Source organism: Microchirus variegatus, assembly GCF_963457635.1.
Source record: "Microchirus variegatus genome assembly, chromosome: 10".
NCBI classification, from domain to species: Eukaryota; Metazoa; Chordata; class Actinopteri; order Pleuronectiformes; family Soleidae; genus Microchirus; species Microchirus variegatus.
In genome coordinates, this window is record NC_139811.1 from 5,992,883 (window position 1) to 6,007,028 (window position 14,146).

At 44.4% G+C, this 14,146-nt stretch overlaps 1 protein-coding gene across 3 annotated transcripts in view; it reads left to right on the plus strand.

Annotated features, from left to right (window-relative positions):
- nfixb (nuclear factor I/Xb) overlaps positions 1-14,146 on the plus strand; it is a 170,702-nt gene that overhangs the window by 148,543 nt on the left and 8,013 nt on the right. For 2 of the 3 annotated variants that reach the window (XM_083896323.1, XM_083896324.1), the window contains 2 exons: positions 7,604-7,779; positions 11,484-11,575. In XM_083896323.1, the coding sequence (XP_083752449.1) occupies positions 7,604-7,779; positions 11,484-11,555 (248 nt within the window). In that variant the 3' untranslated portion in view covers positions 11,556-11,575. Of the gene's footprint in view, positions 1-2,389; positions 2,519-7,603; positions 7,780-9,326; positions 9,475-11,483; positions 11,576-14,146 lie in introns of all 3 variants that reach the window. The other variant, XM_083896322.1, reaches the window with a different exon arrangement.

The window sequence follows — 14,146 nt, forward strand, 5'->3', positions numbered from 1 at the left end:
TATTTCAAAGTCGTTTTCTACACTTTAGAGGTTGGGTATCAACTTGCGACAAACTGTAGTTTTTTAAACAGAGTATATATGTGTATATGTAACTAACTTTACATGTTATCTTCATTTTAAGGATGAAATAGGTTTTGCGGCTCCAGATTAATTTTATTTGGGTGAAGAGGGGACAAAAATGGCTCTTTTCATTCTAAAGGTTGCAGACGCCTGTTCTAAACCAACCTAAATAGACCGCAAAGACCATCGGCACCGGACAAGCCCCCGATTTCCACCGGAGCTGATCGCTGCCACTCTAATCAATGTGAGCATTTCTGGCATTTAGGTAACCCTAACCCGCTGGTGTGCCCAGTGGAAATACCCATAATGCATTAAACTAGACCGTTTCGTCCCATTTGGTTTGGTTGTTTTCACACCAGAACAACCAAAGTAGGGCGGATAAAGCGGTCCAAGACCACCCCTTCAGGCATCTATGCAAAAGAACCAAACCGAACCAAGGGACCAAACACGTTTGGTGTGCGCGCCAAATGCTGTTGGTGTGAAAGCACCCTACGTTTCCTTTCATAATTCCATCACTAAGTAACGTTTATTTTATTCACTCCGCTCCTGTAGAGTCACGTGGTGTTCCGAGCTGAGCATAAGTGCAGACGCTCCCACCTTATTCTATACTTATCGGTGCCCACACAAGCACAGCTGTGCCCGTGCCGCCTATGAGAATTGTGAGTAAATAGTGATAAAAACATGTCCCGATGTAGCATTAAAGAGCAAGCTTTTTCAGAAATCTGCTCTGTTAGACTTTATACGCTCGGCTCGTAAAAATCTATTTCCACATCTCTTTGGGCCATGTCGAAATTACCCACGTCTTTATTTGAGTGCGTTTGTCTTTTATACGTGTGAATATTGTGTTGTTTAGTCGTTTATGGGGCGCTCGCCTGCCAAGGTTGTTTATCACTGTACTCCTTCAACCAAAGCACAAGCTCAGAAAAAAAGTAATGAGGTCTGTGTGTCCACGCTGATTCACTTTTCTATACGTCTGTTTTCTCATTATTCTCTGTTTTTTATGGATTTTTTTTTCTTTCCACCGTTTATTTCTGCATTTATTCGACGTTTGCGGGTTTCCCAGCTCAGGTCAAATATACCATTTGGTTTTGGGTTCCTCCAACCCTGTAAGTGAAAATTGTGCCTTTCGGATTACCGTACATGAAAATAAATGCCCTCAGTGGCCCGCCACACGAGGCCTTGATCACAGAAGAGAAAACCTCGTTTTTTTTTATCTGTAGCTCTCACACATTTGGCCGTGTTTCTGCTCACACATTTGGCCGTGTTTCGTTTTTACCAAACTGAGGGATGTTTCATGCCGTCCTCTGGTCGACGTTTATAGACAGAGGGGGGACACTTTAATATGTTTGTGTGGGTTGTGTTTTTCGGATGTGTCCGTCACTGCTCTCCTCTCCTGCTTAACTCCTTCTACCGCTGTCTCTTCCATACTTCCTTTGGCAGTTTGCCTGGGGGGGTAGCCACCAAGCCTCAACAGTGTGTGTGTGTGTGTGTGAGAGAGAGAGTTTGAGCACTGCTTGTACCTAAAGGCAGTGACATACATAAAAATAAAATACTTGACATTCAGATCTAAGAGGGCTTCTACATCGGAGGGATTGTTATATGTAGTTTGCTCTGCTCCTGCTGCCAACCCTAACCCTAGGGTTAGGGTTAGGGTTAGGGTTAGCTAACCCAGGTTGTTTGTTTGTTTGTTGACTGATTCTGTAGCTGCCCCCAGACTCTTGAGATCATTGTGGCTGTGGATTTTCAAATCTGTGAATTCAGAATTCAGTTCAGTGAGTAGCACGGACGTTGTTGTGTCGCTCATGTTCATAGTCTCCAATGGTGCAATGGTGGCCACCATGTTTTGTATTTCCCAGCTCTCCTCTCTCCTTGACACTGTTCCCCCAGCTTCCTGACCCCCCAAACCCCAACCCTGACCCCGCCCCCTTACCTTTTCTTGCGTCAAACCCACCCACCCTCCCCCCCCTTCACTCTTGAACCCCTGCTGCTTCAGAACATGGCCTGTCAACGGACAACTGTCTTCAACCCCCCACCCACCCCCCCAACTCTCCCAGTGTGACCCCCCCCCCCCAACAAAGACATATTATCGGATAGACAGATTGTGAGAACCCATCTGTATGTTAAGCCAATCAAACAAATCAATGAATGAATCAAATCGATCAATCCATTGATTTCAGCCAATCATAATCATTCGATTTTTTTTTTTTTTTTTTTGATCTTGATAAGTTTTTATACTTTTTGAGTTTAGAGTCAAAGTAAGAAAAGCAGCCATGTTTGATTAAAACCACGTCTCTGTTCTGCCATTTTGTTGATCCCCTCTTTTTGCCAGGACTGTCATCGCCTGGTTCTCTTAAGAAGCCGGGGAAATTCGATTTCAGCGCCCTGTCCTCCCAGACGAGGTCCCCCCGCATGGCGTTCACCCACCACCCACTGCCAATGCTGGCGGGAGTGAGACCAGGTGAGACCAACCCAGCTCTACCAACACCCCCCCCGAACGCCCCAACCTCCTCCTCCCAACCTCTCCTCCCCCCCTCCTCACCATCTCCTCCTACCCAATCCCCCTCACTTCTTCAGTGCCCCCACCCCCTCCTCCTTCGTGGTTCGGAAAGTGTGGGAGCGTTGTCTTTGGGAAATGAGAGTGGTTCGGGAATGAAACGCTGGCGGGTAGCTGTGTAGTTTCTCCGCCTCCTGCTCCTCCTCCTCCTCCCTCCTCCTCCTACTCTGACCTTGTAGGTCAAGCTGGTGGGCGGAGCTTCTATGGTGTCTGGGTGTGGTGTGTGATTATTCTGGGCCTATCTATTGGTGGATTTTGCTTTTGGTTATGGTTACTTCTTCTTCTTTATCTTCTTCTTCTTCTTACAGAGGAACAGTAGGTAAGGAGGTGGGTGCTGCTGTCATATTCTGTCCCAAGTGAAATGTCACGATCGTTGCAAAGCTTGATTTTTTTGCTCTGTGTGGTGGGAATCAAGTCTTTTTTTAAACATCTGTCATATCCCACAATGTTTTAACAATGTTTTTTTTTTGTCTGAAAAGGTTTACAGATGTGCATCAGCAGGTTTTTCACCTCAAATGAAATGGGTTTCTGTATGAGTAAATAAGTATATTGATATTTTAATCATTAGTTAACTAACTAATTAGCCATTAACTGCCAATATTCCGCATTTATATGGGAAAAATCATTTAAAAAAATAGTTGGTAACACTTTCGATTGGGGAACGCCATATTCACCATTAACTAGGTGCATAGAAGTCGCATACTAGCTCTTTATTAGTAAATATTAAGCACATATTAACACTTATGTTGGACAAATCTGATTTAATGTCGTAATAGAGGTAGAATAAGGTTATGTAGATTACTAATAAAGGGCTAGTATGTTACTTATATATGTTATAAGCACCTACTAAATGGTGAATATGTGTTCCCTAATCTCGAGTGTTACCAAAAAAAATCTTTTTTAAATCAGTATTTCACAATTACTGTTAAACATGAATAACAGTCATTACATTTTGAATTCAGTTCAGATTTATTTACACTTCACAAATTAAACACTAAAACTGTCTGGCTCCGGTCCAGAACCCCCAGGTTTCACCTAAAGCCACAGGTGTACGGTGCGATCACGCTCCTAAAAGACTCCTAAAGCAAACATATAAACGTCATAACAATGAAGCCTTTGTGTTTTTTAAGTCTTGAGCTCTGGCCAAGATGACCTGGATGATATCAGCATGACATCATTGAGGTTGTGTGTGTGTTTTTTCTTCTTCTTCTTAGACTTGGGAGTAATTTCTCCAGGGTCTCGGGGGAGGTGACTCACATGTTTTCATAGGCTGACAAGCCGTTCTTGTCAAGGGTAAACTCTTAAATGCACCTTTTTAAAGTGACTCACACGTGTGGTGCTTATGTACATTTTTAGGTAATAGTGATAACGTGCCTAAATGTTGCTTATTCTATCAGATATTCATCTGTTCATATATCTCATCGCACAAAGGAATGCTGAACAGATGTAAGTTGTGCGTTTCTGTGGCCCAGGGAACTTTCATTTTTGGCCTCAGAGCCCATAAGTCTGATTCATCTGTGGCTCTTTACATTTCATTCTCCCGTATCTTTCCATTTATCTTATGACTTGTCTCCAGCTCCGTGGTCTTTGTGGACGAACCGAACTTGACGCGTGAACCAGCTGATCCTTGACGAGGTCAAGTCTCGCTCGAGCTCGAGATAGCATCGGATATCAAACGCGAGCAAAGCGTCTCTGACGTTTAATCACCACTCTCCTAATTTTATCACCACGGTGCAGATCGAGACAGAGATGTCCTCTTTTTTTTTTTTTTTTCACACAGAGAGAGAGAGAGAGAGAGAGTGCTCATTTGTGAATTCACCCAGTAAAGGAGTTCACTGGGGATAATTGCCCATGTGCTTTAGTTCTGCAGCTCGCCGACATCAAAGGCCTTTTTAAGCCACCAAGCAGATGTGAGGCAATGAGGTTGACCACCGTGTCATTAAACCCTCCTCCGTGGTTGTTGACAAGACCCTGTGCCTCTTGAGACACAGCTACGGCAAAAAATCAAACCCCCCCCCCCCCCCCCCCCCCCACACACACACACACACACACACATATCCTATCTTTATTGTGGCCCGCAGTTGTGATTTATACAGATGTGATTTGTTTTATTTTTTTTTTTACACAAAACCCTGGACCTGCTCCCGCGCTGGCGTGAAAGTGCTCACCACATCGTCAGCGCTGTTGTTGTTCTGCGTGGAGGATGAGATCCAAGGCGGGGGTGGGGGGGCTTAAGGGTTTTGGAGTGTGCAGGCGCTCACTGTGGGTGAGAGGAGGGTGGTTTTTTAGTACATTTGTCCCTTTGAGCGATTACAAATGTGAACTTGACCGACGAGACGTAAAAACACTGACAGCGTAACGATGGAATGAAATGATGTGCACTACCGTTCAAAAGTTTGGGGTCACTTCGAAATGTCCTTATTTTTTAAGGAAATACACTTTTTTTCCCCAATAAATATAACATTAAATTAATAATAAATACACTCTATAAATTGTTAATGTGGTAAACGACTATTCTAGCTGCAAACGTCTGTTTTTTAATGGAATGTGTATAGAGGCCCATTTCCAGCAACCATCGCTCCAGTGTTCTAATAGTACATACACTCTTAGAAATAAGGGTTCCAAAAGTGTTCTTCTACAAGGGCTGAGGTTCTACTGGGAACCATTTGCTTCTGAAAAACCCTTTCCCAAAAAAAGGGGTTTTTCAAGGGTTCTTGGTAACCTTTTAAAAACCCTTTCCTGAATAAAGGGTTGTAAAGGGGTTCTTTGTAACACTAAGGGTTCTCCTATGAGGACAAGCTAAAAAACCTTATATGGTTCTACTGAGCACTTTTATTTCTAAGAGTGTAGTGTTTGCCAATCGCCTTAGAAGGCTATTGGATGATTAGAAAACAATGATTATTTTGAATAAAAATCATTATTTCTAGTCTTGTCAATGTCTTGACTATATTGTCTATTCATTTTGCAACTCTTTTGATGAATAAAAGTGTGACCTTTAATGGAAAACACACAAAGAGAATTGTATAGGTGACCCCAAACTAATGAACGGTAGTGTATTAGTGATGGAGACTTCAGGAACATGGTGGCAAACACGTCGGTTCACGATGGGGTCCTTGAGTTCGTCTGGGGGGCATCAGACACAAAAAGAGACGTGAGTAGAAAGCAGTTGTAGGAAGGAATCCCCAGTGAACTCGTTCCCCTACCATCGCCACCCACCCCCCCGTACCCTTTGGCCTCCACCCAGTCTCTAATGCGATTACTATGGGACTATAGGAGCACGGAGACGTCTGCGCTGGCATGGGAGCGAGGTGTTGCTGGGCACAGAGGCATAGGTGGGGATGGGGTGTAATGCATTGGGGTTGGCACCCCTCATGAAGTACACTCTCACACACACAATGTGTGAGATGCATGCACCAAGGAGTGTTGGCAGCCCAACATGGGCAGCTGGGGGGGCCTAGATGGGATAGGATTGGTCGGGGTGGAGTGGGGTGGTTGTGAAACTGGCACAACTAAGAGGAGAGAGAACGGGCTTCTAATACAAATCAGGGACATTTTAGTAATGGATATACGTCTGACAGAGAGGCCTTTGTGTTTGGTCATCTCCTCTCACACCTCACACATGCAGTCTGGACCATAACGGCTTGGGGTTTGCTTAAATATACAGAGTGGAGTTCCCACCAAGGCGGAGCAGTTGATCATTTTTTTAATTGAAATCGCAATTTTAAACGCTATATATCACAGCGGCTGCATCTTATTTGTTACATGATTGATTGGAAGAATCAACTTTATCACTTTTAGAATTTCAATTTCACAGAGAAGATTGATCATAGGCTTGACTTAACAATCATATCACAATAGTAATTTGTCAGAAAAATTGCAAAGGTGAAATTGACTTTCTTATATGTGAATACATTTCGTTTACCGTTTAATGTAGTATCCATTATTTTACATCAAACCAGCTGAGTTATGGTTTAAGGCAAAAGAAAGTGTTCTTCAGCCATGTTTAGCAGGCGTTCCTCTATATTTTTCTTTTGTAAATCAAGAAAACACACACAAAAATACGTCAAAAGTCTTAGGCCACAATTAGATTTGTTGTTTTACCGTTGTTATTCTTCCAAAGACACCACATTGACAGCCTAAACAAAGCATTATCCCAAACCTTAACCAGAAACAGTTGATGCCTGAACCCCAAACGTAACCTAACCACATTTTAGTTTACCACATTTTACCCATAAACTTAAATCATGAGGTTCTGCCTCATAAGGACCAGGTTTTGGTCTCCATGAGGACCTGGCAAGGTTAGCGTTTATGTCGGAAAAGATCCTGCAGTGTCAAGTTAGACATACAATATGAATGTAAAGCTTAATTCAGTTGTGTCTCAAACAGCTTTAGAATCTGGATGCCAAAAAATCGCGTTCATGCCAATGAACTCACACCCTGAAAACAGAGTACAGGTGAGCACATGTTCACGCGGCTAAATTAAGACATTCACTGAACTCTTTGTGCTCTTTCTTTTTTTACTGGCTACCACTTTTTTAAAAAATTCAGCATTTGCATTTATCTCCAGGTGTGTGTGTGTGTGTGTGTGTGTGTGTGTGTGTGTGTGTGTGTGTGTGTGTGTGTGTGTGTGTGTGTGCGCACTGCAGTGCTCGCCTGTGTTTAAGTCTGAACGTTGCTGACATGTATGATGTCGTCTCTGAGTGTTCACATGTGAGCTGTAACTCTGTACGGGTCGTAAAACATTATGAGCAACGCGCCATTAATGTGAGATCTGCTTTGTGTTTGAAGCCGCGTCATTCCTTTCATGTACAACATCTTTAAAAGCGGGTTTGAACATTTGTCATCTCCAGTTGTGACGCAGAGTTCTTGCTATCGCGCATTAATGCCCTCATACATACATCCATCTCATGTTATGTACTTCCTCTCGCTCTTCTCCACCCTCTATTATCTCTTTGTGTTTTACTCTAACGCCAGCGTCTCTGTTTGTAGGGAGCCCCCGTGCGTCCGCCTCGGCTCTGCACTTCCCGTCTCCCTCCATCATCCAGCAGTCTAGCCCCTACTTCACCCACCCGACCATCCGCTACCACCACCACCCTGGACAGGACCCCCTGAAGGAATTCGTGCAGTTTGTCTGTGCTGATGGCTCGGGGCAGGCCGCTGGACAGGTAAGGCTCGCCACCCGCGAGGAGGAGGAGGAGGAGGTTCATTCCCTTATGTAACAATGTGCCGTTTATACACTACCATTCAAAAGTTTAGGGTCACTTAGAATTGAAGGAAAATCACGTATGTACATAGGTGTATAGAGGCCCTTTTACAGTGTTCTAATGGTACGTTGTGTTTGCTAATCGCGTTAGAAGGCTATTGGATGATTAGAAAACCCTTGTGCAATGATGTTAGCACAGCTGAAAACAGTTTTGCTGGTTCTAAAAAATCATTATTTCTGATCTTGTCAATGTCTTGACTATATTTTCTAGTCATTTTGCAACTCTTTTGATGGATAAAAGTCTGACTTTTAATGGAAAACACAAATCATTGTATATGTGACCCCAAACTTTTGAACGGTAGTGTCTATAGAGAGTGTCAGTTGGACTTGGAATGGCTCAATACCATTTTCCTGTGTCCGAATATTACAACCTTCAATATCTACGAGTATCAATATCAGTCCGATAAACTACTAAGTTGTGAATTCTCCAACTGTGTAACATTGAAAACAGCAATAACACGACTCTTAGTCTCGGACTGATATTGATATCCAGTATTGTATCGGCTCGTTCCTATAGTTATGACAGTGTAACAACATATGAAGCACATGGAAAGTTTATGAAACACACAAACCACTTACAAAGAAACATACATAAGTATAGTAAGTAATATTAAACCGTATATCCATACATATACTATTTACACATTCACTATAGAGTAAAACACCCTTGTTAATACAGCATTACAAGCACAACACCAGGCAAATCTGTGTATCGTCTTGTCTATGTCTTTTTTGCTGTTTGCTGTTTCAGACCCTGTCGTCCTTCCTTCCTTCCTTCCTTCCTCCTTTATCTTTTTCGTTTTTTTGCTCCACCCAACCCCTCAGAAGTGACAACCATAAGCACGAGGGCGACTCGGTCACCGCTCAGTCCTACAGCATACCTGTGTTACCCGTGTTGTGTCATCGTGTTTTCTGTACCCCCCTCCTCCTCCTCCTCCTCCTCCCATCTCTAGTTATTATTATGATTTTGGAGTTTGGTGCTGGTATCGTCGGTTGGTGTTGTGATTGTGTAGACGAGTCTTCTTCTCCCATGGTTTTTGATTTCTTGCCATCTTCAGGACAAACCCCAGTCAATAATTTTTTGCTCACTCCTCCTCCTCCTCCTCCTTCCACACCTCCTCCTCCACCTCCACCCACCACGGACCATCCTCCTGGAAACTGTCACTTCCAGCTCCCACTCCTCTCAGTCCCTGTGGTGATTATTATTTCTCACACCTCCATGAAAGACGGCGTCCACATATATCATTCCTTTGGTTGTTGTTTCCCACCACCTCCTCTCCTTCTTTCCACCATCGCCTCCCCCCCCTCCTTCCGTCATGGATATTTTTTTGGACTCAGCTTCCCCAGCTCACGTCCTTTTTTTTTTTCTTTTTTTTTTTTTTTTTTCCCATTCCGTGTCTTGCGGATTGTCGCATGTCGCCCTCCTGACCCTATTTGTATTGTCTGCAGCCAAACGGGAGCGGCCAGAGCAAAATGCCAGGCTCCTTCTTGCTGCCTCCACCTCCCCCAGTGGCCCGCCCAGTGCCCCTCCCCATGCCCGACTCTAAACCCAACAGCACGCCCCCTGACGGCGGACTCTCCTCGCCCGCATCTCCGTGTAAGTGACCCCGCAGAGAATGTTCTCACAACCAAACCAACAACTCAAAAATTTGAACATCCCCTACTCTCTCCAGAGAAAAGACCACAACCCCCCCCCCCCCCCCCCTCACCCCCTCACCCACCCGCTCCATGTTCTTGCGTGCCATCATTGTTCCGGTGTTTCCAACAATCCCACCTTCTTTAGAGTTCCCATAGAACAGAAGTACCAATTAATGCTGTTTATTTTTAGTGTGTATCTGCGCCGTTACCTCGTTTATGAAGCCCTGAAGGTTCCAAACAAACAGTTCAGCCACTGAACAGCTGATCCTCCTGCTCCGGGCACTAGTCCGGGCACATCCGGTTTCGTACATTGAACCGCAGAAGAAGAATAACATCCGTTGTGGAGGTGTTTTCACGAGCGACAGTGTCTTCTGACTCTGGGTCAAAGTCATAAAAGAGACTGCGGCGGAGAGTCGTGACAAAGCTATTTTTAAACATTGTTTAAACAATGTTTTGATAATGAGTAGCAGTGCATCCACCGTTCCAGAGGGGGGAGCTGCGCTTCTGAGAGCTGGTGTGCTGATTACATCACTTCCAGGTATTGGCCAATCACAAGACAGTTGGGAAAGCTGTCGTTGGCTGGCCAATCACAACACAGTTCTGTCTTCTGGGTGTGAGATTTATGTCTGAAACAGCGCGGCTGAGGAGAGCGTCAGTGAGGAGAGATTTCTATCGGCTCATTTATAAAAACTAGGAGGTTTTTGACCATAAAAACAAGTTAATGTATGTAAGTAGACCTCCATAACTAACATATATGTGCCATAGGACCGCTCTATGTGAGCTTTAAATCAATGAAAGGCAGCACAGAACACAGAATACAGTGGAGTTTCATACCTTTGAGAATGGAGTGCAGCTGTGGTGCTGATCAGGGTTCTGTACTAGGCCCCATCATCGTCTGGAGTGGAAGTTGTGTCACTGCCCCCCCCCCCCACCCCCCTCCCTCTAAATCCTCTGTTCTTGCCGGACTCGTCAGCACATCTTGGGTTAAAGACTTGCTTCTTTCTTGTGAATGGCACACATTTAGGGCAGTTAATTTACATGGACTCCGAAACACTCAAAATATGTTAGCGAGACTTGTTTTTGGCTGATTTGAGCGTCTTGTTTTGCAGTATAGAGAGTGTGTGTGTGTGTGTGTGTGAGGTGTAGGAGTGAAGTCAGTCCACCTGTATATTGGTCTTCCTCACCTGTGATAAAAGGGGCACTGGATGGAGCACTTTGTTTCTTTTGTTTGTTTTTTAGCCTTCCTTCAAATTTAGTGTTTTCGTTTTTACCCCCCCAGTCAGCGTCTCAGAGTCTTTTATGTCTTATGTATGTTATTTCAGTCCTTTAGACGCACACATAAAGTTGCCAACTTCCTGTCTCTCCCTCCTCTTCCTCCTCCTCCTCGTCTTCTTGTCCTTTCTCTCTTCCACACAAACTCACTCACATATGCACCGAGTCTTCACACTGCGGTCCTGAATCCCTCACAGTCTGGAGTCCGTAGGGTTCCTCAAACTGCCCTAAATTTGTCAGACACTTTGATGCCAATGTCCCCCGACTGATTCTCAATGTCAAGATTTCTGCTGCGCTCAATCACTTCCAGCCGAGCTCGTCAACGAGACTCCATCCTCCGGGAGACCCAAGAAGTTTGCTTACCGTGTTTTGGCAGAACTTCTCTGTGGAGTTTTCGATGACCCAAATTGTATATTTATTCACTTTTTTAAACATAGTAATCTAGTCCTGTGTAGACCATCACATGTTAAAGCAACACTAGAACATCTCGGGGAAGACAGAGTTTGAGTAGTTTGGGTAAACACAAAGCAGCTTTTGTTTTTTTTTCGCTAAACTGAGGATAAAGACTGTAGCTAGCTTGGCTGCGTCCAAAGATAACACATTTGTCTATTCCTTGGAAGATTGTCGAGGAATTCTGCAGCACTGATCGTCTCCTCGTGTGCCTGATGTCTGTTTTGCTCTTGTGTTGCTCCGTAGCATACTCCACGCCAGGCGCCACAGCTCCCAACAGGTTTGTCGGCATCGGATCACGGGACAACAACTTTCTGAACATCCCGCAGCAGACACAGGTAGGAGTTTTTATATATTTGATAGATTCCCTTTGCACTTCCCTCGTGCAACTCGGTTTCCTTCCATCACCACATTTGTACATCTGTATTTTACAGTATGTGTGTGTGTGTGTGTGTTTACCGCTGGTGCTCAACTTTTTATTTGGCACATATGGAGCCTGCCCTTCAGGCTGCACTCTTCTCCCCCTACGCCTTTTCCACTCACTCCTCACTACCTTTCCCTTCCCTCTTCTTGCCAACCTCCTCCCCACCACCACCACCACCACCTCCCATTTTCTAACTCATTTTAGTTTGTCCTCCCTCTGCGCTTTACTTTCTCCTTCTTCTTCCACCTCTGTGCCTTGTTCATATTGTGCCTCCTCCATTTACCACCAGTACTTTTCTCATTAGTGTCCAACCACACCCGCCTGGAGCCAGCTCAGCTCAGCTCAGCTCAGCTCAGCTCAGCTCCGCTCCTCGACACATGGAAACCATCTAAAACTGCTCTGCTGATCCCCTCCCTCGTTTCTCTGTCCTCCGTTCTCTCACTTTTCCTCCCTTTCCATTCCCCCCCCCCCCACCTCCTGATCCTCATTATATTCTTTAATCCCTATAACCTACCAACTTTTTTTGGGGTATTTTATGCCCAGTATGTGCTCAAAAATGACGTGGAAACCTATGTTTATGTCTATTCAGCCACATTAGAATTATAGTGGCGTTGGGCAGTGTTTTAGAATAATTAAAGTGAATTTCATTCAGCGTTTTCCTCATCCAAGTGTTGAATGAGGCTGAGAATTCAAATTCTTTCACAGTAAAGTGGAGAACTTTTTGGTCTTTTGAAACAGGAAATCCCTTGAACAGTCGAGTGGACACAATTATCTTAAAATATCATGACATACGGCAACTTTAATGACCCCGCAAACCATTAAAAACAGCCTATGAACAGGGGTATCTACGCACTTTTTGGCCAGGGCTTAGCACGTCTTCGTATGCTTTTCTTATAAAGCTCATTGATGTTCCGTACTCAGTGGGACATAATGTCTGAAGCGTGGTTTTGCTTTTCCAAACACACAGCACTAATTGTTTGCATGTGTCTGTCACAGTACGACACTAAAGATTAATGATGCACTTAAGAAAAAGAGAAAAAGATTGATGATAGATTACTAAACAAAAGACCACGTCAGAAAGTAAGGGGGACAGGAGTGATCAGTGAGCTCTGTGCGCCCTCCAGTGGTAAAAGTTGGCGTCTGCATCCAAAGTCGAGACAGGAAACGAGATTACCAGGCCGTGCATGGAGGCAACAGAGCGTCAGCGTTTCGGACCCTTATAAAAGTCATGTCCCGGCAGTCTGGTTACCCCCGGCAACCAGACATGATGTCATAGCCAGTTGATCTTGAATTTGAGAAGGGGTCTGCTTTAGAGAGGGTGTGGGGGGGGGGGATGAAAAGAGGCTGATCGCTGTCTGCTGCCAAGGGTTTAGTGGGAGTGTTCACAAGGAGATAGATGGATTGTTTGTACAGAAGAAGAGAGAGAGAGAGGGGAGAGTAACTAAGAAGGGAGAAGTTACAATGCCCTCAGCCTGCTGGGACAGTGCCCAGGGGAGTAGGGTAGCTGAGAAGGGCAGCAGGCAGAGAGTGTGGGGGGGGGGGGGGGGTATTCATGTGACCTGTTAAAGTCAAACAAAACAAAAGGCTGCCTCCCTGTGGGCTCCGAGTAGTTTCCAAGGCTTGACTTCTAGAATGTTGGCACATTAGCCCTGCGGTGCCAGACCCTGCGGGCCGAGCAGGGGCAGCCAGCGACAGCGACGGTGACCCACTCGTGCACCCGGGCTCACGCTGAGAGGGAGAAACCCCCAACATGAAGATGGCACAAGTGATGAAGAGCGCCAGACTTGACTGCTCTCTCCCTGCTGCTTGGCCACGTTATCAATACACGTTATACTTTGCTTTAAAACACGGGCAGAGAGTTTGTGATGGCTTTACACAGACTGTACACAGGACAGGATGTAACACGACTGGCACCCAGCGAGGTCTTCTGCTGCTGTGTACACTACCGTTTAAAAAGTTTAAGGTCACCCAAACAGTTTTTGTTGTGTTTTCCATTAAAAGTCACACTTTTATTCATCAAAACAGTCGCAAAATGAATAGAAAATATAGTCGAGTTTAGAAATATAATGATTTTTATTCAAAATAATAATTAATAAGTACCAAAACTGTTTTCAGCTGTGCTAACATCATTGCACAAAGGTTTTCTAATCATCCAATAGCCTTCTAACACCATTAGCAAACACAGTGTACCATTAGAACACTGGAAATGGGCCTCTATACACCTATGTACATATTCCATTAAAACCCAGACGTTTGCAGCTAGAATAGTCGTTTACCACATTAACAATGTATAGAGTGTATTTATGATTCATTTAATGTTATATTCATTGGAAAAAAAGAGCTTTTCCTTCAAAAATAAGGACATTCCAAGTGAGCCCGAACTTTTGAACGGTAGTGTCGCTCATCTTCATGCCCTCTGACTGCTGCTCACAGGATAATTTGAAAAAAAAATATTTGAAAAATTGTCCTCAGGATTAAATGGTTT